This window comes from Cyprinodon variegatus, unplaced genomic scaffold (genome assembly GCF_000732505.1).
Source record: "Cyprinodon variegatus isolate N-32 unplaced genomic scaffold, C_variegatus-1.0 Scaffold118, whole genome shotgun sequence".
In the NCBI taxonomy this organism is placed as follows: Eukaryota; Metazoa; Chordata; class Actinopteri; order Cyprinodontiformes; family Cyprinodontidae; genus Cyprinodon; species Cyprinodon variegatus.
The window spans coordinates 784,004-809,941 of record NW_015150571.1 but is presented as its reverse complement, the minus strand read 5'-3'; the positions used below and the strand labels follow the sequence as shown (position 1 = coordinate 809,941).

General features: G+C 37.2%; 1 protein-coding gene across 1 annotated transcript; it reads right to left on the bottom strand.

The window, feature by feature from the left end:
- Positions 1-388: 388 nt before the first annotated feature.
- Positions 389-24,667, bottom strand: loxl1 (lysyl oxidase like 1). Its single transcript, XM_015375405.1, has 7 exons — positions 23,154-24,667; positions 18,257-18,365; positions 15,017-15,154; positions 6,229-6,385; positions 3,820-3,915; positions 3,390-3,505; positions 389-3,072 (listed from the first exon to the last, which is right to left on the bottom strand). The coding sequence occupies exons 1-7, from the start codon at positions 24,214-24,216 to the stop codon at positions 3,066-3,068; spliced, it is 1,686 nt and encodes a 561-aa protein (XP_015230891.1). The 5' UTR covers positions 24,217-24,667; the 3' UTR covers positions 389-3,065.
- Positions 24,668-25,938: the final 1,271 nt, after the last annotated feature.

The window sequence follows — 25,938 nt, the reverse complement described above, 5'->3', positions numbered from 1 at the left end:
AGTAGCTTTAACTCTGAATACTGGATCAGTTGTGGAGCAAGAAAAATATTTTACTCAAGCATTACCTAAAAAAATTGATAACTTGCTTTATTTTCTACAACATTAAGTAGGAAATCTGTATCAATCCTTCAATGGAAGAAAATAGCAGGTGTAAGGATCTAGGTGCAATCAACTATGCTGATACAGAGCATACAAAAAAACAGTATCTGCCGCTGATATTAGGTCAGCTAATTTTATGATAGCACAGCAAATATTTTTCATGATGATAAATTTGTCTCATATCTTAAGAATTTTCCATTCATACCATCATACTTGAAGCCTTTGTTTCACAGCTTGCTTATGTTTTCAAACCTGGTTAAAGGATGGTAAAACGGCACCATAAAACATATTCAGACCGTCTACACACAAGGGTGACATTAATATATTTATTGAATTTCATTTTGGTAACAGTTCACTGTAAAAACACAAAACTTTGGATCAAAAGATGTCAGAAAGGTTGCAGACGTGGAATTACCCAGAGTTAATGTTCCACCATTAGAATAAAAGGTTTTCACGTTGCCTTTTGTAATCCTATGTTGTAATCAAATATCTGATGGTTGGTAAGTTTCCCTAAAGTTTTATAATTATACAATTTGGTAAAACAATAAAACAAATTGGATTTTACTTTTGTCAAAATAGAATTACATTTCAGGTCATTTTCATTCTGTTCTTTTAGTTATGTTATGTCTTCTCTTTTTCTGCACTACCACAGAACATTTAAGTTACGGTAAGCTGTTCCTATAAATTCACTTCAACTAACCTCTGTTCCTAACTTCCTTTTTGCACCTGGTTAACCCCATTCAGGAAGGCTAAAAGGTTTCTTCCTGTTAAAAGGGATTTTTTTTCCTCTTCACTGTCGCTATAAGCATGCTTGGTGTGAGGGATTGCATCTGAGTCAAGGAGTCGATGCATTCAACTGGTTTTCCTTAGATGGAAAACTTTGTATCAATTTGACTGGATGATCTGGTTGAATTGTATCTGCAAAGTGCCTTGAGATGACGTTTTGTGAATTGGCCCTATATAGATAAACAGAGTTTAATTGAAATGGCCTAGCAGATAGACAATTGCATGTAAAATTGGGGTCTAAGCCATGATTTGAAATGTATTTATTTAATTATTAATTGAGTTTATTAAGGAACAGATGGATGGTAACAGAAAAACTGAGAAAGCAGTAGTCCTATGTGTCCATAAGTGTGCTTAAAGCATGAGCTTATTTGCAGCACTTGTCCCTGTATGGGCTTTTATGAAGAGTAATCTAAATTACCACACAGGTAAGAAGGAGTATTGGTAAACTGACAATAAAACACAAAAATATTAAATTATGAGCTTCTAGCTGTGTTGCAACAATGCTAACAAGTAGATCCAGCGTAATGCTTTAAAATGGTACCTGGACTGTTAACACAGGCTCCTTACCAACCATTATCTGTGCTAAAACATGTAAATCTAAAGCACAAGGAAAGTTTACAAGCTACCAAATATCAAATCGAAAGATCTGAGCATTTACAGTACTAAATGAAAGACCAGCAGTAACAAAAGGTATACCTGCCCAGAATTGAATATCATAAAAATGTTTACAGAAATGAACAATATAACTGTGTGCTATTATTTGATCAGTACATGGATATATAGAGATTATGTTGGTACTGGGGAATGCTTTCTTTACAAAACACAAGGAATGGCATTTTAATATTCAGATCCTGAAGATGCTGAAAATCTTCTAAAAAAAAAAAGAAAAGTAAAGGAGATCTATGCAGAAAATTTAATTCCACATCTGATCACAGAGGTAATCACTCCGCTAACATATTTGGATTGCTGTGCCATTAGTGCTTCAAAATCTAAATATTTTTCTTTTTTGTTAAAATTAACACAATTGAAGTAGAACTCCTTGTTGGTAATCAATTATTGATATATTAGGACAGGGCAGGTGAAATAGACACAGATGTCTACAGATGAATAGGTCAATAGAAGAGGTAGGAGAATATTACTTTCAGCAACTCTGCATTACAGTATATATATCTGCAGTGATTTTTTTAAACAAACAATATCTATACTAAAATTGACAATAACAGTTACACATGAATGTGAATATGCAAATGGAATCAGTTATATACAATGATCTCCATCATTAAAATAATGCATTGGTTGAATATCTGCATAAATATTCTCTAAAAGGCATAGATTACCTATGTACCATCTGACAAAGGTTGGAGTATCGGGCACATTCAAAGGTGTAATAATTCAGCAGAAATACTGCAAATCCTGTTTACCTGAAACACAATTTTCTCCCAAGAAATTCATTCTTTTTGAAGGGAGCTGTGCTTTATATGACCTGTTACAAATGGTCTTGTCTTTTCCAAGGGCATATAATTGGAGAAAAACACATGCAAATAAGACCTGCAGCCTTCTTTTAACATTGATAAAACATTTACTGGGACATGGCCCTGGAAATTACAGGATCCCATCCTGGTCTGCAAAGGTGCCTAAGAGAGAAAATAGAGCAAAAACTGTCTAATTATAGCTTTTCTGAATCACTAGGCATTTTGTGTTGCCATTCTGCACGGATGAATTCAGAACTCTCTACCTCCCTAATTTTATTTGTTAGATTGTAGCTTAAATGAGACTCAACTATGTTGAAATACAGTAACCATATATTTTAAAAGGCAGCGATGTGAACTATTATGGATCCAAAGCAGGCTGGTCAAACTGTTATTTAAATGACAAAAGCAGAGTGCTCTTACCGTAAAATGCAGGGCTGTGTAAACTGTTGGTGCATTATTGGGATACCAATGAGTGAAATGTATTATGGGTTAAAACTGCAATATTTAAATCTCCATATAGAAGAAGGGAAACTGGTTTTTTGTTTGCCCAGTATCAAACAGCAAACAAAACATAGAGAAATGATGAAAAATAAAATGCAGCAAAACTTAAGATTTAAACCAGAATTGTGAATGGAATTTAAATTATAATCACATTTCAACAGAATTGCAATCAAGGTCACACCAATGTCCTAGTCTTCATTTGCTGGATCAAGACCTGCAAAGGAAAGCAAGCAAAACAAGGAAGGTTTGCTATAAATAATATATATATATATATATATTTTAATTTATAAACAAGGTTTTATCAGTGTCCCTTGAAATTAGGTTTTTATCAGTGTCCCTTGAAAGTTTCTTGTATAATGATAGTCAATTCTCTGAGAGATGAGTGTCATCTCATTGGAAAAATAGAAATTTTATTTACAAAGTAAGGCAGATTTTTTTTCCCTATTATGATAGTTGTGTTTCAATGTTTCACAATTAAAGTCAATCAAAATCTATTGTTTTTCTAAAGGAACTCTGTAGTGCATTACTTACTGTGCTAACTTGCAGTTGTTTGTTGTGACAAATCGCCCAGTGTAGTGAACATTGCACCTCACAACATTGTTGGTGAAATCTGACTCAAGCACCAAGAATTTTGGATTCACTACGAGCTGGAAATAAAAGAAAATATGAATTGGAAGCAGTTCAGAATAAGGTCTTCAAACAACCGACAAAATTTTCTACCATGACCTGGTACTGCTTTGAAGCTACATTGAATACCATTGATTGTGAAATACATGAAATATCAATGGGCAATACTCAAAAGTGCATCCTCAACACTGTCTGTGACCTAGAAGTTGAAAACTTTATGAAATAAATTGATTTGTTTTGTTCGTCTTGACTACTTCCACTACTATAAATTGATAATAGGATTGGGAGAGTTCTACAAACTTCAAATGTTTGTGCAAACCTACAAGATTCTCACCTTTAGTATGTAGTTTCCAGGTTTGATGTCAGTGATATCGATCCACTGGCAGTCAATATCAGCATTGTATGTATCGTAGCAGCCTGGGCTCAGACCCTAAAGAAGCAATGAGGAAGAGGAGAAAAGCTAGTAAGGAATACTAATTGGAGCAAGCTGCAGAGGGCAAACACAGTGCCTTACAAAAAATAACTTTTACTAAACTATATCACATTTCATATAATAACAGTACTTTATTTGATAGAAATTTTGTTATATTAAGTAACCAAAATGTAATGATATTGCAAGTTATAATTTATTTATAAAGCATACTTAACAAGGATAAACAGAAATGCCCAAGGTGTTGAAAATGTGACAGATATTAAAAGTTAAAATTAACATAAAAATCTAGAATAAATAGCCAACAAATGCAACACAGCAGGAGGAGACGAACCTCTGAAACTCTGAATAAGCAAAACAATCTTCAGTATCGATTTGGAGATTGCAACAGACATTGTATCTAATTTTCCGGTGGAGTTAATCCCGTAGGCAAGGAGACACAATGGAAAAAGCTCTACCATCCCTTTTATTTAAGTGCATTCAAGCCCTTGATGGGTTGTAACAAACTAGGAGCTCTGAAATGCACAGGAGAGAAAGACTATTAAGTGCCTTATATACCAGCTGCTGAATCTTAAACAGAATCCTAAAACCCCCCAGAGCCAGAGAAGCTCAGCTAACATCAGGGTTATCTGCTTATGCTTGTCTCTGCCAGTTGGCATATGGGCAGCACCATTTCCAGCTATTTGAAGCCAAAGTAGGGAGTGCTTCAACAGGCCTTGGTAAAGAGAATCATTATAATCCAGGCATGACATGATGAGAAGATGGACCGCCCTCTCCGTGCAGACCTGGGCAAATATGGTTTTAGCCTTGTTAGTTGTCTTAGAGTTCCAAAATACACTTCTACCTACAAAGTAAACCTGCTTTTCCAGTTTTGAAAAACCTTTAAGGGTAAATCCAAGACTTTAAACAAACAAATCAAAATGTGGAGATAAAAAGCTCAGTAAGAAGGCAACACTATTTTGATGTGATGGATGATTAAAGATAATGACCACAGTCTTGTCCTCAGTCACCATCACAACTTTAGAAAGTCATCTGCATAACAATGCTAAGGAATTGCGTGCAAGAGCATTACTAAGACCAAAAGACAGCAGTAAATATTTGGCCCAAGTAATAAACAAACTAATGGTGTCTGAAAGGCAGTCTTACAATTTTTTTCTCCCTGGCAAATACTGACCAGATGGATTTCTGACATCCAGTTCAGTGAAAATGGTTGCATCTTGAACTATTTTGAAAGCTGACGAGATGAAGGGAAGTGGATGGTTACTTTTACAGTAACAGCAATTTGATTGAGACTGAAAGAGACACTGTTGAAATATTGGCTTAGGAAATTTTTGGTCTATCGTGTTCTATACACTTCCAGACTCATTTAAGGTAAATACTGTAAATAATGAGACTTTTGTTAAATAATAATATTGCAAGTAGAGTGAAATGAAGGAACTTTCAGTTGATTTGATGGTATATATCATAACTAGAGAACTCTCTGGTCGATTTCTGTCATTAAAGGATGACATCATACACACTCTGCTTTGTTTTAAAAATATATAAATATTAAATATATAACTGCGGATGTCTGGGGGACAGTGATTCGCCTAGATGTTATGAATGCTGGCGTACCATAAAAGGGTTATTGTAAATGAGTTTAATAAGATATGCCAAGACTGATATGCAGGTCCGGGGACATGGATCTGGTATTTAGCATAATATGGGAGGTGAGATGATGAACTGCCAGGGAGGAATTAGTGGGGTCCTAGCTTTACACATTCCACCAAGCTTCTCTGATGCCAGGGAATTGCCTAGTGGGTATGACAAACTTCAAGTGCATACTGTGGTACATGATTGGTGCTACAGAGATCCAAATCTAGGTTTGAAGAATCCTTAATAGAACCAATAGTGACCGGGCATACCATTCTATTTAGACAGCTGGCAAGAAAAATAAGAAATGTCTTGATCATTTAACATTCAAACGCATAAGCCTACTTACAAATTCATGTAAATGCCGCCCTGCGTACTTAAGCTTTCTATCACAGTCCTACAGCATGATTGTTTTGTTACGTGGTCTTTAGAAACTGCCTTTAAGTATAACTGTTTGAGTGTGTGCTTGTATTGCCCTGCAATGAATGGGGGACCTCTACAGGGTGTACACTGCCTCTCAGCCAATGACAAAACAAAATAACCAAGAGTTAAAAAGGCGATGGATACTGTTAAATCAAACTATAAGCAATCATAAGAATATATTTAAATATCTTTTAGACCTTCATTTATTTATTTAAAGCTATTTTCAGTTGATTATTGTAGTGATGTGATATACATTACCTGAGTGTGAGAAGTGCAGGCATAGCGCTTCAGGTGACCAAAGTCACAGGTTGTGTCCTCCAGGCAAAAGCTGGCCTTGTGTCCCTCAGCCACTTTACGGCCAGTGCTCACCTCCAGCAAATCATAATGGCTGAACTCATCCATGCTGTGGTAATGCCTGTCAAAACACATACAAGAAAATGTTTCAAAAGCAAAATATTTTGTAAGAGAGGGCCAAGCATTAATGTTGCTGCTTCACAAAAATACACTGGGTCACAGGAAGAGGAGGTTATTTTTACGGAATAATTAGCCCTTTATGGCTTCCTCTTTATCCTGATGGATCAGTTTTCCCTGAAGTTCCTTCAGTTGCTTTTTTATGATCTATCTGGTTGTTGAGAGTGCAAATCTTTTCAGAAGGAAATTTTACAGTATATTTTCCTTTTATATTTTCATTGTTTTCAATAATAATTCCTTCTACATTCTCATATTTAGCTTTTTCCCCTCTTAATTCTTCAGTCAAATCAGATATTTTCTGTTCAAGTTTTTTTTAAATTAAGGTTCAAGTTGTATAGCTCACGTTTCTGTGCCAAGATTATTTTCCCATACTTAAGACATGCTGCTTTGCTACTTCTAATTTCTTTATCTTGGCTCACATATTTATTTGCTCCTGCTGCATTAAGATTTTCTAAGCTCTTTATTAGCAGCTGACAGTTTTTCCAAGTAATCATTATTGTATTTGACTTTGTTTTGGCACCCTCTACCTGATTTTTTTTTTAGACTAATAATAATTAGCTCCGTTTCCAAAAGATGAATTTTAAAGTCATTAACGTATTTTTCGCTATTTAACAACTTCTTACTCAGCATTGTACTTTCATTTGCCACATTTTTATTCTTTGTTTTAGCTTTTCCAAGCTCCTCATTTGGTTTTTGTATCTGTAACTCCTTTACTCTCATGTTTTCAGTCATCGCACTTTCACGTTCTGTTAGACTTTCAACTTTCCATCTTAACTCCATAAGCGTTTCATCTTTAATTTACATTTTTTAACAGATATTGCTTCACCAACCTATCTTGATTAGCACGTAGCAAGTTTCTTCAGTTTTTCTGTGCATGTTTGCCACTTTCTTCATGCTTTCTTGCAGTTTTCTAGGTAGTGACTCATTGATCATACTGAGGGTGTTAATTAAATGCAGCTCCAGACTAGCGGAGCATGTGTTGATGTCACGAGTACACTTCTGTTCCAATTGACCAATGTTTAGGCTCTGTGCTTCCATCTCCCAAAGTCCATACTTTACTGTGTTCTTCTCAAGAACATCCTTAGTGAGGACACAAGTCCATACTCGCATTCTTGTGAATTGAGAAACGGCCTATATCTCCCCTATATCTCCGGCCTATAAGACCCCAGAGCGCACCCCAACATTTGGACACCTGTAACCAGGCAGGGCTCCCTGCCTGTAGCTCAAAGTAAGAGCATATCAATCTGTGCAGTTTACCGTAACCATAGTATTTTAGAGTGTTATTTTGATCTTGGGTTCTTTTTGTAATGGATGTGGAGAAATGTTCAATAATATTGAAATGGTATAATAATATAATTGTTTCTTTGTGGTTTGCATAAAAGGATTTTGGAGCTAATAGAGTCATGTGTGACCTAAATACAGGGTCTCAGGTTCTTGCCAGCTGACCAAATCTACCTTGTTATAGTGTTATTGTGAAGTGTAAATAATAAGGCATCTATTCACCTGAGAACCGATGATGTCTTTGTGTTACCGATCCTGGTTGTGTGCACTGAAGGGTGTATAAAAATAAAATAGTGAATCTCAATCTATTTACTTATTTATTTTTATTGTATTTTAAATAGGACACAACATTTAAGCTCAGAAGATAAAATCTGTGTGAACAATTCTGACCTACCTTGACAGGAAAACATCAGGACCTATCATTAGATAATGGATATTGATTATTGCTTCTTTAAAGTACAAATAAAGCAAGGAAGTCCCATCTTAATTATGCATAAATGTTGTTAATAAGGTTGTACCAGTTGGCAAGATCAGAGATGTCTGTGTGAGAATTATGTAATGTGTTGTGCTATTTTTATGTATGTGCAAGCACATATTTGTTTGCATTTGTAAATATTTGAATGGACAGGACCTTAGTGTGCACATTGCAGTATGTTTGTTCATGGATGTTGTTTGCACAGCTGTTAAAGCTTAAACAAGCCTGGATACATAAGGCCACTGAACAAATCAGCTGAAGTGTAGTATGAATCATGGAGTTACTTGTGGCAAAAGACCGAGATAATGAGCTGGTCCATTTGAAATCATTGGAAGTGTTAACTGCTGTATGCATTGGTGCACTCCAAAGTATCAAAATGACCTCAAGTTACTTTTCACTTTAACAAGCCTGCTGTGCTCATACTTACAGCGCTTCATTGCAACTGCATATTTGCAAAGGGGATGAAAACCACATTCTCATGATTCAGCAGTAGTTTCACTTATATTCATTTTATTTGTTGATGATACGTGAAACAGAGGTTTACCACAATTTTTACTTTCTGGGGTATAGGAGGTTTTGTTTATACTTACAGTCCTTAAATTACTACAAAGCATTTCAATGCGATCAACATCTCATCTTTAATTATTTAGGGCATTTTATGATCCTTGGTACAGTACAGTTTTAGCTTGCATTTTTTCATATTTTTTTTTTTCATTTACAGATGGTCTCACATTTTTCTCAGGCACCCTCAAGAATATAGGGGAATTTCCAGATTATTTTTTAATAGTAAGCTTTCCAAGTCCTGCTACAGCAAAGCACAGCCAGACAATCAAACTAACAGGTTTATGATTTTCTTCTCCTTGTAGGGTCTATTTGATTTTGGTAAAACGTGCCCTGTGTTCTGGGCTCTGAAAAAAATCTATTGTAGACTCGTCTATCCAAATAATGTAATTACACATGCTTCTCTGTTTATCTATATTTCCTTTAGAAAACTCTGGGCTTTGTATTCAGGGTCGAACTTTCATACTTATTGTTACAAGGGTAGAAGTATAGTAGACCCAATGATGACATCTAACAAGTTTGGATACTTCTTTTACATCTTCCCAGCTGCCCTCAGGGTGGTTGGCCATAACTGATTGTGTTGGTAGTTTTTTTTTTTTTATCTTAAGTCCTCCTCCTGTGGACCAATTTTTCTATTAATTATCATTCATAGAATAATTAATAAGAAGAGGGGTACAGCAAATCATAAAGGATCCTCTGTTTATTGTTTTTTATATTACTTGAACTTGTCATAATTTGGGATTTTTCTCTTATACATGTCTCTCCACTTAAGTAAAAAAGGGGGGTTGTCTTATTTTTCCACAAATGTAAATATATGTGTACACAAAATGTACATTTAAAAGAGAGTTTGTACAATCCAGCGAAAAAAAACCCCAGCTGAAATTCAAGAACTCAAATGCCCCATCAGACTTGAATAATGTTATTCAATGCAGAAAATTGGTGGTGTTTCAGTTCTGGGTGTCTATGTAACTTAATATCTGGCTTCTGATAAAACATAAACAGTCCAGAATGTATTTTTTAAGTAGTAGTTTAAAATCAGTTCGAAATAATATATAGTGTTTCACATTTGCAATGTGAATGAGGATGCTTAAGTTTAGTCAAAAGCTTTTATCCTGAAATTTTTAGATGCATCCATTATCCATTGCGAGGGTTACCAGTATAATAACTCCATTCTAGAGAAAATGTTAACATTCTATAATTTTTAAACGTCACACATCAAACTGTTGTATTTCTTAACAGAGCAAGAGCAATTTTTTCAAAGAATCAGGAAAATTCTCTGTCTAGAAACAAAGAGGTCAAAAACCCGGCGATTGCTTAATCAAAAGACTTGCAGCAATAGCAAGAGAGAATAGTAGTTCTTTAGATCATTAACCTAGGAAAGATAAACACATACAATTAAACTGTTCTGCTTTTTTATTTGTAAAAACTTTGGAAAACTGTATCCTGTTTCTTGCTACTTCACAACACTTCATAACCCTAGTCTGTAATGAACAAACAAAATGAAACCCCAGTAAATTAAATTAAAGTTTGCTTGCTACCATGGTAAATAAGGGAACATTTTGAAATATATATGCTTACTTTTGCAAAGGTCTGTTCATAATGGGAGACACTTGTGATAAGGTCATTGCAAAACTCCTCTTTGTGTATTTGAAGAACTAGCATGTAGAATTACAATAGCTGTTTGTGTTCTCAAAAGTGGAATTCTTCTCAAAGTCATAATGTTTATCATATGTGGATATTTAAGTGTGTGAGGAAGAGAGAGAGAGAGAGAGAGAGAGAGGGAGAGAGAGAGAGAGAGAGAGAGAGAGAGAGAATCTTATAACACAGGGGTTGCAAGATGATATGATTCCTGGACGGATCCCCAGCTTTGTTGGAATCCTGGATCCCCTCACTAGCTATGTAACCTGCTAAGAATGTCGTTTTGGAAGGACAAGCAGGATTTAAAAGAACAGCTTGTAAACGTAATTTAGAAAGCATTCCAGTTTGTATTTGTTGCAAGGCCTTTTCCACTTATGTCACAACGAGGCCAAGGCAATGTTTTAAATGTTTTTCTCAACACTTAAGATACAATGATAAGATGTCCTTTATGTTATAGTACCCTCACATGTTGCTTTCACTAGTGTAATTTGGTTACAACATAGGGTTCAGGAAGCATGTTTGCAATTTAACAGATAACATTAAAAAACATTAAAATTCCTGCAATTCAGAAGAGTTAATGCTTAGGAGAGTGCTTCATCTCCTAGTTTGGCAATGCCAGAGTAAAATACGGTGGTAAAAGCAATGGAAAAACAGCATTGTCGACTGTAAAATCGAAAAAAAAAAAAAAAAAAAATCTAGGGCAGGATATTTTATTGCTAGAATCTTGGCAAGAGTTTTTCAACACTAGAAAAGAATTTGTTTCGATAACCAAAAACTTTGTTCCTGCAACTCAAATCAGTGCCAGCAGGATTTCAACAGCCTTACGATCTGGAGTGACAGATCCACAGAAAGACATGAAAACTGCTGTCAGACAGCAACAACATTGCCAACCTACTAATGGCCAGTCAACATTCCTTCAAGAAGAGAAAAGTAACAGGATCGCACCTCAGAGAGTGATTCACTTGGATTCACTGGGTGAAGTTGAATCTTTTGAATACCTGGCTATCCAAGCACAGGCGGCTGTTCAAGCCACGTTTCTGCTCCCCTTAGCTCTATAACTATGCAGATCACAATGCCAACAGGTGACTGTGAACCCATCAGAGCGCTGGCTAAAGACTTTAAACAGATCATTACGTAGATGTGACAAAACCTGAAGTAATGATCTTCAAACCAAATGAGGAGTGGTCCAGAGTTAGCACACAGCTTTAGTTATCACAGCTGATAACCACAGATTATGTTCGAATGTGATGATGGATTCACACCTGAACCTTCAGAGGCACATAAAGGCATTTACCAGGTCAACATTTTATTACCTGAAGAACATTTCCAAGACTAAAGGAGTAATGTCCAAGCATGATATAAAAAATCTCACTCATGCATTTATCTTTACTAGAATTGATCACTGCAACAGAGTTTGCAAAAGTTTGCCTAAAAAGTCCATCAGACAGCTGCAACTGATACAAAATGCTGCTGCCAGTGATCTCACTAGAATTGAGAAAGTAGAACACATAGGCCGGTCCTGAAGTTCTTACAGTGCCTCCCTGTAGCCCAGAGAATAGACTATAAAACCCTTCTGTTAGTCTATAAATCACGGAATGGATCAGCACCTCAATACAAAAGAGATTTATTGGTGTATCAACCTCCAAGACCAATCAGAGACTAGAATCAAACATGAAGAAGAAGCATTTAGTTCCTATGTTCCACTTCTAGGACACTTGCAAAGTGCTGAAAGCCTGAGTTCTTTAAAGTCAAAATAAAAATAAAAACATTGCTTTGCTACCTGCATTTTTATTTTTTTTATCTTTATTTGCTTTTACTCTGCTTTTATTCACCTTCTAATTAATTTTGTACTGAATTGCCTACCCTTTCCTTGGATATGAAATGAGAGTCACAATTGAATATATAGTCAGGAAACAATAATGCCATTTCTTCTGTGCCTATGAATACTAACAACAGAATAGTTGAATTTTTAAAATTAAGAGATTGATATGCCAGTTTTCTTTTTTTCTGTTGTAATTTGCCAAAAACAATTCTGTTAGAGAAAAAAAGATATAGTATAAAAAAAGTAATTTTTCTTTCCCTCAGTCTAAAGTATTGATGATCATCCAAAAGTGCATGTACATTAACTGATTTTACAACAAAAAACATTTTACAAAACCTTTTAACCAAAGCTTTGAATTCTTAGGCATTTTATTCTTCCCATCTCAAATAAAAAACAAGATACATCTGTTGCATGGAAGTTAGTAAGGAATAAAAAAAAAAATACAAAATAATATTAGAAACCTGTTTTTACAAATTTGGAGCTCCTCTGAGTAACTCCCCTATAATCACGTTTAAACTTGATGAATTTGGAACAAAATAGAGAGCAAAAATTATAGTTTTAGTGACTTAGCAGCCTAAAAAAAGTAAGGCTTAACAGCCTTACTTTATTTTCTTCCGGACACCTAAGCTTGCTTTGTTTTGGAGTACAGTCTGTTCCTCTGCTTGGTTTTGATGTTTGTCACAGCTCAAGGTGAACTCAAACATATTAGTAAAACTTATTTTTTTATTGATAAAAGCTTGTTGATTTTTTTTTTTATTGTATTGTCAAAAAGCGAAACAGATCCCAGCCCTATTTATTGTTTTAGTTCCTTACAAATATGCTTATATCCTGTGTAGATAATGTGTATAAAATTGGTTTTCAGTTTGTAGGGGGTGTATTGTAAACATAACTAAATTTAGTTTTAACATGTGTGAACTTAAACTAGTTCTTGTTATGAGTGAATCTGGACACAGCTGCTGTACACAGAATTTATTTCAGTATGACTACGCCAAAAGATGCTAATACTGTAAAATGGAAGCCTTTTGTTAGTCATTTAACACATGATTAGCCTTCATTTTCTACTCACCCCCATGCTGAACAACACTCTGGAGTATTTTTTTAATATCTCAAATGCATCTGGAGATCTGGGAGGCTTCTTGCTGTCTGCTGACATTCAAATAATGGAGGTGCCCAGCGCCCGAGGCAGAAAGGTCCATAAAAGTCCACAAAAAACGTTTCAATATTCCTCCATACTGCTCGTCCAATGTATTCCAAGTGTCCTGAGTGGGTAGCATCCAGAATTTACTCGAAACGAAGTCATTTAGAATGTTTTTAGAGCATAAACAGTAGTGTTTAGGATTTCCTGAAAGCGCTCACCTGCGCGATCACGACCTGCGCATTCAGCTCAGCAAAGAACTCATGCTCTTCCTCAACACTGAAGTCCTCAGACATTTTTCTTTCATTGTTTCTTTCTTTGCACAGGTAAACAGCACATTTCTTCTTCTACGCTTGCATTATTGGCAGAGCAGACGCTGAATGCGCACTTTCATCTGGTTTGGTCTGCCGGCTTCCGTAGCGTCGTGAAAGCGCCGGTGCGCGCTTTCAGGAAATCCTATACACTACTGTTTATGCTCTAAAAACATTCTAAATGACTTCGTTTCGAGAAAATTCTGGATGCTACCCACTCAGGACACTTGGAATACATTGGACGAGCAGTATGGAGGAATATTGACACGTTTTTTTGTGGACTTTCATGGACCTTTCTGTCTCGGGCACCATAGACCTCCATTATTTGAATGTCAGCAGACAGCAAGAAGCCTCCCAGATCTCCATATGCATTTGAGATATCAAAAAAGTACTCCAGGGTGTTGTTCAGCATGGGGGTGAGTAGAAAATGAAGGCTAATCATGTTTTGGGTGTACTATTCTTTAGGTACCGAATTGGAAGGGGAAATCTGCCATCTTTAAAAACTCAATGTTATAAAACCTTTACCCTGCCATCCCTTTTGCATTTAAATGTGACTATTAACATAAGTGTTTCATTTGAGACTTAAGCTGGGGATGCTCTGTAAGCAGCTACAGCTCAAACTGTATGACAAAATCGCAGGGTTTAAAAGTTCACAGCTCACGTTGTATGTTCTTATACTGTATGCCCCGACGCTCTGATGCGACCTACCTGCTCACACTGTACATCCAAAAATCACACGTTGGACTAAGCGACGAAAGAAGGTGCTGGTCGGACTTGTCAATCTAGAAGACGAAGAAGAACTCCCTTGTTTGCACATGCCTAAGGCTTGAGGTTGTGGTAAATCAGCTCAAAGACGCTAATAGCTCTGCTTCACCAGTAGGATTTGTCCACGAACACCTCCCGATCAGGAATCATAAGGTCGGGAGGTGTTCGTGGACGAATCCTGCTGTTGAAGCAGAGCTATTAGCGTCTACGAGGTTGTGAGAGGCTAATCATCCCTCGTTAACCCCCTATACACTACACAACGCTGGACGCACAAAGGAGGCTGAAACTTGGCCCGATCCAAAAATTTCTCGCACGACTGGAAATCGTGTAGTGTAAAGAAACAGTGTATTTATTAAAAATAATTCATTTCGTGAAGAGAAATTATCAGATGTAGATGTCAGTGGCAGATCAACATAATGTGAAAAAAAAGGTTGAGTAAAATTCAATAAAACTCATTCTTTTATTGGTATCTATATTGGATATCGGTAGCAATATTGGCTATTATGATCCTGTATTTACTTGATATCAAAGTCCCAATATCACCCACCTTCATAAAATATGTTATGAGCATGAGAAAATTTACTTACTGATGACAACTGTGCCATTCCCAGGTATGACGAGGCCTGTTGGGCATGAAATCTGCTGTGCCTTTATTCTTTACTCTCTGTGGAAATCGAAGAAGGACCCTTACATCATAGTCAGTGGTCTCAGGGCGGTAGGCAGAGCTAAGGGTGGAAACAAGCATGGAGGGAAAGAAATTTCGATAAGGAAACATTTCCAAGTTCCTTCTTTAAAAATGCTTTCATGTCTATGTACTCATAAGCAGATTTGAGGAAGTAAAAAGGCAACTCTGGAAAACTACAAAGCAGAACTATTACTACATTATTTATTTGACAGATTATGGCTATCTCTCAAAACACACTCTTCACAGGAGGGGAGGAACAAGAATAATGTCCATATTTTATCGTACAAATAATTTTTTGGTGAGAAAAAACAAAGCACGACCTTGGGTTTAGTACCACTTAAAATGTAAGTTATTTATCTTATGTATGTTGTTGACATTAGAGTAAATGGTAAATCACAACAGCCACAAATCTAGGGACGGTATAAAGAGCTTTGAGGGATGAATAAGCTTCTGATAGTAAGAGGTCAAACTAAATAGCCCTAAGGACAACACTTTTCAATCATCTCAGCAGTGTCCTTAGTGCAGAAAGAGTCAAATGAAAATGGCAGGTGAATTAAGGCTGGGTGCCTGGGTCACTCTATTCCTCTACTATCCTGTTTTTGCCAGATATGAGTGAGGTTTAATTTTTTTTTTCTCAAAAGCTCAGTCTATAAGCATGGATGATCTAAGGGTGACATAAAGAGCGTGTTATTGTAATAACTATGACCGTAATTTACCTTTATATATATGGTTAGCTGTCTACTAGCAGTTGTTGCAAAACAGGCTATTGATTAATATGCAAACAGCCCTATACACTCAATGACCACTTATTTAGGTGTTCTTGTCCAACTGCTTGTTAAGGCAAATTTCTTTTCAGCCAATCACATGCACGCAACACAATGCATTTAGACAAGGCATGTAGACATGGTCAAGACAATCTTCTGCACTTTAAACCCAGCATCATAATGGGGAAGAAGTGTGATTTAGGTGACTTTGAATGTGGCAGGGTTGTTGGTGTCAGACAGGCTCTTCTGGGTATTTCAGAAGCTGCTCATCTACTGGAATTTTCACTCACAAACATCTTGGGGGTTTAAAGAGAATTGTCGAAAAAATAGAAATATCCAGGGAGCAGCAGTTCTGTGCAAATACCTTCTTGCCAGAGGTCAGAGGAGAATGGCCTGGCTCAAGCTGATAGAAAAGTAACAGTAACACAACGTTTTGTTTCAACATAGGTATATAGGAGAGCAATTCTGAATGCATCAAATGTCCAACAATGAGGCAGATGGACAGCAACAGAAAACCACACCAGGTGGCACTCCTGTGAGCTAACAACTGAAAAAATATCTGGCAACAATGATGATGAGTCTTGATTTCTGCTGTCACATTCGGATGGTAGGGTCAGAATTTGGTGTGAAAGTATGGATTCATCCGGCATTGTATCAATGGTTCAGGCTGCTGATGGTGGTGTAATGGTGTTGGGGATATTTTTTGGCACTCTTTGGGCCAATAAGGCATTGCGTCAAAGCCACAGCCTACCTAAGTATTGATTCTGACCATATGCATCCCTTTATGAGCACAGTTTACCCTCCTTCTGATGAGAACCCACAGCAGAAAAACACACTGTCATTAAGCACAACTGATTTCAGACTGGTTGCTTGAACATGACAATGAGTTCAATGTGCGTGGAAATTTGTATTATGGATGATTAGCAGACAAATCTGCCACATCTGCCACATGATGCTATCATGTCAATGTACACTCACCGGCCACTTTATTAGGTACCCCATGCTAGTAACGGGTTGGACCCGTTGTCCAACCCGTGCTGGAAGCATTTCTCAGGGAGTTTGGTCCATATTGACATGATGGCATCACACAGTTGCCGCAAATTTGTCAGCTGCACATCCATGATGCGAATCTCCCGTTCCACCAGAACCCAAAGATGCTCTATTGGATTGAGATCTGGTGACTGAGGAGGCCATTTGAGTACAGTGAACTCATTGTCATGTTCAAGAAACCAGTCTGAGATGATTCCAGCTTTATGACATGTCGCATTATCCTGCTGAAAGTAGCCATCAGAAGTTGGGTACATTGTGGTCATAAAGGGATGGACATGGTCAGCAACAATACTCAGGTAGGCTGTGGCGTTGCAACGATGCTCAATTGGTACCAAGGGGCCCAAAGAGTACCAAGAAAATATTCCCCACACCATGACACCACCACCACCAGCCTGAACCGTTGATACAAGGCAGGATGGATCCATGCTTTCATGTTGTAGACGCCAAATTCTGACCCTACCATCCGAATGTCGCAGCAGAAATCGAGACTCATCAGACCAGGCAACGTTTTTCCAATCTTCTATTGTCCAATTTCGATGAGCTTGTGCAAATTGTAGCCTCAGTTTCCTGTTCTTAGGTGAAAGGAGTGGCACCCGGTGTGGTCTTCTGCTGCTGTAGCCCATCTGCCTCAAAGTTCGACGTACTGTGCGTTCAGAAATGCTCTTCTGCCCACCTTGGTTGTAACGGGTGGTTATTTGAGTCACTGTTGCCCTTCTATCAGCTCGAACCAGTCTGGCCATTCTCCTCTGACCTCTGGCATCAACAAGGCATTTCCGCCCACAGAACTGCCGCTCACCTTTCTTCCCCATACTGATCCTCGGTTTGAACTGCAGGAGATTGTCTTGACCATGTCTACATGCCTAAATGCACTGAGTTGCCGCCATGTGATTGGCTGCTTAGAAATTAAGTGTTAACGAGCAGTTGGACAGGTGTACCTAATAAAGTGGCCAGTGAGTGTAGACCAAACTCTGTGAGGGATGTTATGCCTAGAAGGGGGTCACAATTCTTACTTCAGTATGAATTCAGTATCAATCAACCTAAACTTAATCAAGTTTAGAGTGATTAAAGCGAAGCGTAAAAAATGAATTAGAAATTAACTTTTAAATGTGGTACAAAGAAACTTAAAGAGTATAAATCCTATCCATGTACTACTCAGACTAATAATATGTGTGCTTCAGAAATACATTACAATTTCAAATGATTCAAGTTTGTTGTAACACTATTTTAATAATCAAGGTCGTTATGTTACCAAATTTATTAGAAAATAAAACAAGTTACAAGTTACTTGTATAGTTTATAATATGAAACACATCCAGACTATGCCTTACCTTGAGAGGCATTTTTCCTCTGCAGCACAGCGAAGGGAGTACATGTGGGCTCTCTGGATGTAAGTTGAAGCCTGGACATAGTTTGGATCAGGAACCAGATCAGGCAAACCTGAAATAAAAAAAAAAAGCTCTTCATCTTAAAACATCATACATTCAACTCTAACATATTTCTAAAATTTCTCCTCAAGCTCCCTTATAAATGTGCTGTTATTATCATTCCGGATCCGAAGTGATCAAAAGGTCAGCATTGTCTGCATGCTTGCAAGCAATTATCCTTTGTGATCTCTGAAATATGTTGGTGCTGACAGTGAGAGGGGCAAAATCTCAGTAAGAGTACCCACAGTTCAAGTCTGGGTCACATCAAAGAGACTCTGAGGCAGATTATTTTGTTATTCAGAATTTTATCATCACTTTCTAATAAGTCGCTTTTTTAGTTTAAACTATTAGATAAGAGCGACAGATTGAAAAATAATTAAATAGGGGCTCTATTAACTCTTTGGTTGCCGAATATTCCAAGAAATCTAGACCTGTGTGATATAAATGTATCATTGTTTCATTGTTTAACAGCTTTAATTTAAAAAAGAAATGCATGACATATCCCTACTGATGTTATCCTGTAACTAATATAGTCCAGTAAAAAAATAAAAAATAGAATAAGCATTCCAAAGAGGCTCAGCTATGGGATTAGGCTACCCTTTAAAAAATATAAAATTTTCACCAGGTGATTTCTGAATATAGATCTATTTCTATAATTCTAGTTTAAGCTTACATGTTATTTTAAGTGTTTAATCAATTTTCATAAAGTGCCTCAGTAAGTTAACCGCTTTAACTTAAAATAAATAATGTAAATAATATATTCAATTAGTCTATATGTGATTTCTGTTTTTTTTTTTTGCGAAAAATCTGGCACATTTATAACATTTATAGTAATGCAGGGTTTCCTTTAATATTTTTCCAAAGTGTTACTGTTTTGAAGGTATATCTTTTAAAAATTTGGTATATGTTGATATTGGTAACCTTCCCACGCCTGAGTAGTGGGTTTTCAAAAAACGGGACTTGTCAGAGAAAAGTCTGTATGCCTCTGACATTACCTAAAAAGGCTATGCCACAAGATATCTGACAAAGCTTATCAAACTTTTGTGTTTAACTTACAAATACCAGACATGGTTTAATGTGGGCTTGTTTAAACCATTACAAAAATCTGGGCCATATCTATTTCATCTGCCTAATAGAAACAAGCTGAAAAACCAGAGAGCAAACTTCCAGTTACATCGGCCTGGCATTTTACACCTTGGTGAGTTTTCATTTCAAAGCCACATTAATAAATGCAGTCTTTCCCACTGTGGACTCTGTGTAAACTGCCAATCTGACATGTCTATCTGAGGCTGACAATGAGGGCAGGGGGAAGCTTCCTGGAACAGACAGTGTAAACACTGTAAACCAGTGTGAAACACTGACTCTCCAGCCAATTTTTCCCTCTTTTTCAGAAGGCTTTGTTCTCTGTTCTCTAATCTTTTGAAATGGGAAATTGTGTCTCTTTCGGACACATAAAGTGTATTGAGAAGCCAAAGCTGAGCAGCCCTCAACTGAAAGTGACAAAACTATCCATTCCACTCAATGTAGGGCACAGAAGAAAGAAGTCTCGCAAAGGTTTGTAGCAGGGATTCCTTTCTTACATGCACAGGTTCTTACCCTTTGCATCTTTTAATGAAGATTGCAACAAATACAATTAGCTTACAAAAAGTTTTCAAAAAATATTACTACAGCGTTTATACTTCCACATTTCAATGTATCTCTTTTGAGATAGTGTTGGTTCCTTAGAATCTGAATATGCTTAACGGACATTTCTGAATTCTTTAATGGCACTGTATTTGGCAAGATTGGATGCAAATTGTTATTTGATAATATCTACCTTTTCACCCAGAAGTTATAATTTCCTTGAGTTAAGCTGGAAAAATGCACAGAAAGCAAACCAAACCTCCAAATTTGATAAGAAAGCTTTAACTGAAGCTTAAAAAAAATGCAAATTTACACATAGCTCTATTAAATTTCAGTTCAGTAGTCTTTGAAATTGCTACACTACATCATTACAGCATTAGTAACTGCATTCGTTTTTTTTAATAAACCATCTAATTTCTCTTTACTAATTGGTCACATTGGTAAGTTACTTCAAACTAACACAGCATATTATAACAACACAATCAATCAATCAAAGCGCTTTTTCATAAGTACACACTCTGCAGTGCGAAGAGCACTGCTTTTGTTCTCTTTCAATTCTTTTTGTGCACAGACAGAGCATGGCAGCTGTGAAACAGGCATACATGATGCCGGTTGGGTGAGGATCAGCAATGTGGGCGGGTGTTCGCAGCATTCAATGATTGCTTATACTCACTGAAAGCAGAGGCGATGGTGAAGAACCCCACAGATCAATAATAGATTTTTTTTAATTGCTTTAAAATAATAATTTTTCTGCATTATACTTATTTCATAACCAGTTAAAACCTGCTAACATGCATAGATGTAAAGTTTTATTGTTGGTATTTTTTATTTCAATAATCTAAGCTTAATAATCGCATGTACATAATTGTATTGCAGTTGTCCTTTTAATAATTTTTTTTCTTCCTTTAGTCATTGGTACTAAACCTTTTTAATTTGATGATTGAGATGACAGATCAAATTAATTAAAATTCTTATAACAGCAAAGACATCCACATTTTTCCACCTTTTAATCAGAAAACTTAACTGTATATTAGTCTGCCAGTAACTAATAGCAATTAGCATGGTAACTTAAAAAAATATATATATCAAAATTAGCCCACACATAGAGTAGTTGGGGTTTGTTGTCATTCAAAGAACCAGATTTGTAGTTTGAGTTCTTTAAATTTCACCAAACAAATGGCAAAGAAAATCTATGCTACAATAAGTGCTTTTAAACCTTTATGAAACAAAGTTTCTTGGGATTTATCTAAAAAAATTATTGTTTCCAAATGCCATTCTTAGTACGACTGAGGTTAGCCAAGACACAACATTGGTTCTGTTATAATAGTTTTAGCATGTTTAACATACACAGGGCTCTCAGAATACTTGAATATTCAGTGATTCACACAAGCTAACAAGCCTAAAAGCAAATCTTTGAAAAGTTTTTCATTTTCTTTACAAAAATCACAACCTGCTTTGTTCCATGCTCAAACAGAATCATTAACAAAAAACAACAAAAACACTGGCTGATTCTTCAATACTCCTAAATAAAACACCCTTTTGAGCTGTAAAGATGTGCTTTTCCTTCAAAATCACAAACACTTACAGTAATGTTTTAGGGATTATCAATCTTAATCTCAATCTTTGCTAGCTTTACCTCATGATTTAATTATGGTGGTGAAAAAAAGGTATTTTGCATCATTAACCTATAAAAAAGTAAAAAAATATTAGAAACGTTTTGAAATTTTTCTTTATGAAAGAAATGATAGGCTTTTACACTTTAGTAAATAAAGTTTTCCTCTTGAAATCACTTTTTAATAACATTGTAAAAGTTTAGATTTCATAGTTATGACAGTACTGTTAAAAAAATGTGATGTCTTGCTCTGATGAAGCGCAATAAAGATGTCTGCTTTTCCATAGCTCTTAACAAGAGAATCTATATTGCAGTGATTACTGAGAGCACTAAGGCCTTTATGCACATGATGGCTTTTTGTACTGTATGCTAGAAATGGCTCCCAGCTCTAAAGTGTCCAATGAACCATGGTTGGAAACACACAGTCCACCAGAGAGGCTGCTGTGCAGCAAAACAGATTGCAGTGAGAAACAGAAATGATAAACCAGCATTAAAGAGCCTGAGAATCTTATTGGAGTTCCCAATCTCCCCACTCAGTGCATACAGTACACAGCCCCCGGCACCAACTCAAAAACCCATGTTGTTCTTCTTCTAATCTTTAATATATTCTCATTTATTAATCTTTAGCAATCTCAAAGGAAACTTGTTCATTCCATTTATTTAAAAAAGCGACTAGATGCCAAAAAATTCCCAGAAACTGTCTTTTTAGGATTCTTAAGATAGCATACTGCATATTTTCAGACTCCTCACTTTTATTCCCCCAAGTGCCTTGACTAAATATTTATTTGATTTCCTGTAGCTGAAGAAATGGACCCCATGTGTTACAGGGACTTTCCACTCTCCCTCCTTTCAGGAAGTGGGGTAGAACTGTTTCCCCCTCCCTTCATCCCCCCTCTCATGCCCAGTAAGCCACAAACAGCCCTTGACACCAGGCCCTTATGAGGTCACCACAATCATTACTAAAATGGAAATACCTCATGCACCAGTCAACCTTCGTGCAATTCTGCACTCCCCTTCAAACACAGAGTGGTTTTTGTGTCTGCTCGTTACACATTCACAGGCTTTGCTCAACACCTGGTTTCAATAACTTTACTGGCATGAGAGGATGAACTCAAGTTCCTCCTTGCAATCTTTGGAATAAAAAAAAAAGAGACTTCACTTTTAAAAAGTTGTGTCATTTTGATTACGTCAGATTTCTGACAAAAATGAAAAAGGAATATCAGAAAACAACCAGGCACTGACTGGGGAGAGGGTGGGTTTGGTGGGTATTTTAGTCCACTGTGGAATCTGCATATTTCATTTAAAATGCAAAGCAACAACTGATATCAGATGAAAAGTGTTATATATTTTTTTCCCTTTTACACAGAAACATCTTCATATAATCTTGAAAAAACAGATTTGAACCTTGATTTTTTTAACATAAAAACAAAATGCTTCAAAACTTAAATAAAAATGACCAGAGCCATCAACTACAGCTTCCTTATAGTGATTTCCTTACTGTAATTACAAACCAACTTAAGGGGACAACATAATTTTTTAGTTTACATTTACTAAACCAAACCATACCTCTTTGGTTGCCTCTGTATACAGTGCCAACATTGGTACCAGGATTCTCAAGAGCAGAGTTTGGAGAGGTTCTGCCTTGAGGAAAAGGCTGTGAGAAAGGAGGACGAGGTCTCCCAAAAGGAGGAAATTGCTCGTATTGTGGGCTTCTGATTTCTGGTTGGCCAGCAGCTCCTGATCTATCCACCACAATAGAAGATGCCTGGTTGGTATCAGGGACAGGATTGACAGGGACAGATTCTTCATTGAAGAGGCTGTGGGTATATCTGTGATCCAGACCATCAGCAAATGGTGGTTGGGGAGCACTTGCAGGCACCACTGGATTGGGCACATATCCATAAGACTGGTAAAAGTAGTAACTGTTTTCAGGAAGTTCAGCTGGAGTACCTGGAAACACCGAGCCAATACTTCCTGCATATCCTCCTGCAGTGTACCCTTGTCCAGTTCCATATGTCCCTCCACTGTATCCAGCACCAGGGACAGGCTGAAAAGGTGGCTCATAATTTCTGATTGGAATATCTGGAAAACTCCCATCAAAGGACTGGAATGGGGGCTGTTGGGGTATTGGGTATTGAGGGTAAGATGGTATGTTATATGATGATGAAGAGAAGGATGAGGATGATTGACGCCGCTGACTGCTTGAGGAACCATGGAACTGGCTACTTCCTGTGCTGCCTGTAGTTTGTCTCCAGTTATCAGGCACTTGTCCAAACCCAAAAGGATGCCTTGCCTGTCCACGAACAGTTTCCGACGATGATCCCCTTGAAGGCGCCTGTCTACGGAGATTGCCTCCGTGACGACTGCGTGAAGGACGGGGATCCGACAAAATAACCCTAGGTGCTCTTTCTTGGCCTCCAGCCCCAGGGGCAACATACTCAGCTCCACTATTAAGTAGGCTATACACCTGTCCATTGTTTTCCCACTGTATCACCTGTCTCCAAGGTGCAGCAGAGCTGTCTTGCTCTTGACCCTCATTCTGGCTTTGCCCCTGAGTTTGTGAAGCAACCTGAGGCTCCCCTGAGCCTGCTAGAAATAACATCACACATACCACAGCAACAGACATCATACTGGCTTAAGCAATGCAGAGATTCACCCCCTGCCCTAAAAAGACAAAAATGAATAATAAAAAAATATCCAGTCAGCCAGCGGCGCAAATTCAAACCACTTGCGGTTCTGTCAATAAAACATGTGTATCCTCTTCCCGCGGGCACAGCTTTAGTGTGCGTGTTGAAACAGATGCAGGGTTACAAAGTAAGCCTGTGGTTGAGAGCATCTGTTGCTCTTTTCTTGCCAGCAACAGTGAAGCTTGAATTTGCATTCAGAAGCAATCAGATGCAGGGCAGCAGAAGTTGACTTTAGAAGACCCACTGTTGGTGAACCGTCTGCTGGTGAAATGAATATGTCCTGACTTCTTGCCAGTCTGTTAGCTCTTCTGTCAGTAGAATAAGCATAGCTCTCTGCCTTCTTGAAAGAAGTGCCTGTTCAGTGCACAACAGCAAGCTTCTATTTGCCTGATTGCTTACAATGGGCTGTGAAAAAACCTTCAACTTTTTTTCTTTTAAAGGAGAGGCCCCACATGGCCCTAGTGCTAGCGATGTTTCCTGGGCTGCAGCAGCCAAACATCCATGAAGTTTCCAAAGTCAACATTACCGGCTGCAAAGGCATTCAGTCGTATTACAAAACTCACTGACTTTCAGTTTCTTTTGTCCAGTTATGTAGCTTGTCAAAGGGATTTTAATCTTTCAACAGGCCAGGCATTGATATGTTTTTACTACATCTTTGAGACATTAAGTAATAGAGCAAATATTTGACTGTGTTTATCTGACTAATTTTAACCAGGAAGGACTTGTCAAAAAAAACCATGAACAAAAGCGTCAGTGCTTTTTTCAACTTTCTTCAGAAATTCAACATAAACATTTGCTCACGTTGTATGGTTTCTGGAAGCATGGAAGATCACCCCCCCACACCCTAAGAAAAAAAAAATATATATATATATATTCTATAAAACTACTTCTCTATTTATGCAAATAGTTTGTTGGAAAATGTGATTTGGATACTCCACCCAAACAAATATCAAACCAAGGTCAACTAAGAGAGCTCACAAAATTTTCCTTCCAGCAAACAGTGACACACATTTAGAGAAACAGAAATCACCCGCCCCCACCCCACCATTTCTGCACACATACAGCGACTTCAACATCCAAAGCATTTATACATCTATACTGAAGCCGGCATTATAGCTCCTTATTTAAAGCCTCAGCTTCTCCTTCTTCCTTAATCCAAAGGCTCTTCTATTTTATTTGGTTGGGCCTTTACTCTGAGGTTGAACCAGGGCTTTTCATGAAACACTGCACCCTTATGAAGGGGTAGGGTAGCGTTACACAGAGACATTATTGTAGTCTGTGATATTGTTTATATTGCTATTAACCTCCTCATATATAGACTTTATATGCACACTGGAACAAGAATTATCCCCCAGAGGGTTTAATCACAGGCTTTAGTTTGTCAAAGATGTGAGCTTAGCTTTCCTAGGGAAGGAGATTTAAAGAATGTTATGCCTTCCTAGGGTTGCCAATAAATAGGTCAAATCTTTCAGTGTCACTGAGCAAAAGATAAAATGTAAGGTAAAGGTGGGGAGAGTGGATGACAGAAAGACTTAGTGAAAATACTTGAACAAAAAGTTTGTCTTCCATACACACCCTGAATGAATAAGACCTTATTCAAAGCATAGACAAGTTTTACAGCCAAAACAATTAGGGCTTCATTTTTGCTGATTTCTGCTAAAAAA

Bases quoted from the DNA above. Each gene is read 5' to 3' on its own strand.
- loxl1 (XM_015375405.1), bottom strand. From the start codon at position 24,216: ATGATGTCTGTTGCTGTGGTATGTGTGATGTTATTTCTAGCAGGCTCA. The intron at 3,916-6,228 runs GTAATGTATATC...TTGCTTCTTTAG, and splicing joins CCTGCACTTCTCACACTCAG to GGTCTGAGCCCAGGCTGCTA. The intron at 3,506-3,819 runs GTGAGAATCTTG...TTTTATTTCCAG, and splicing joins CTGGAAACTACATACTAAAG to CTCGTAGTGAATCCAAAATT.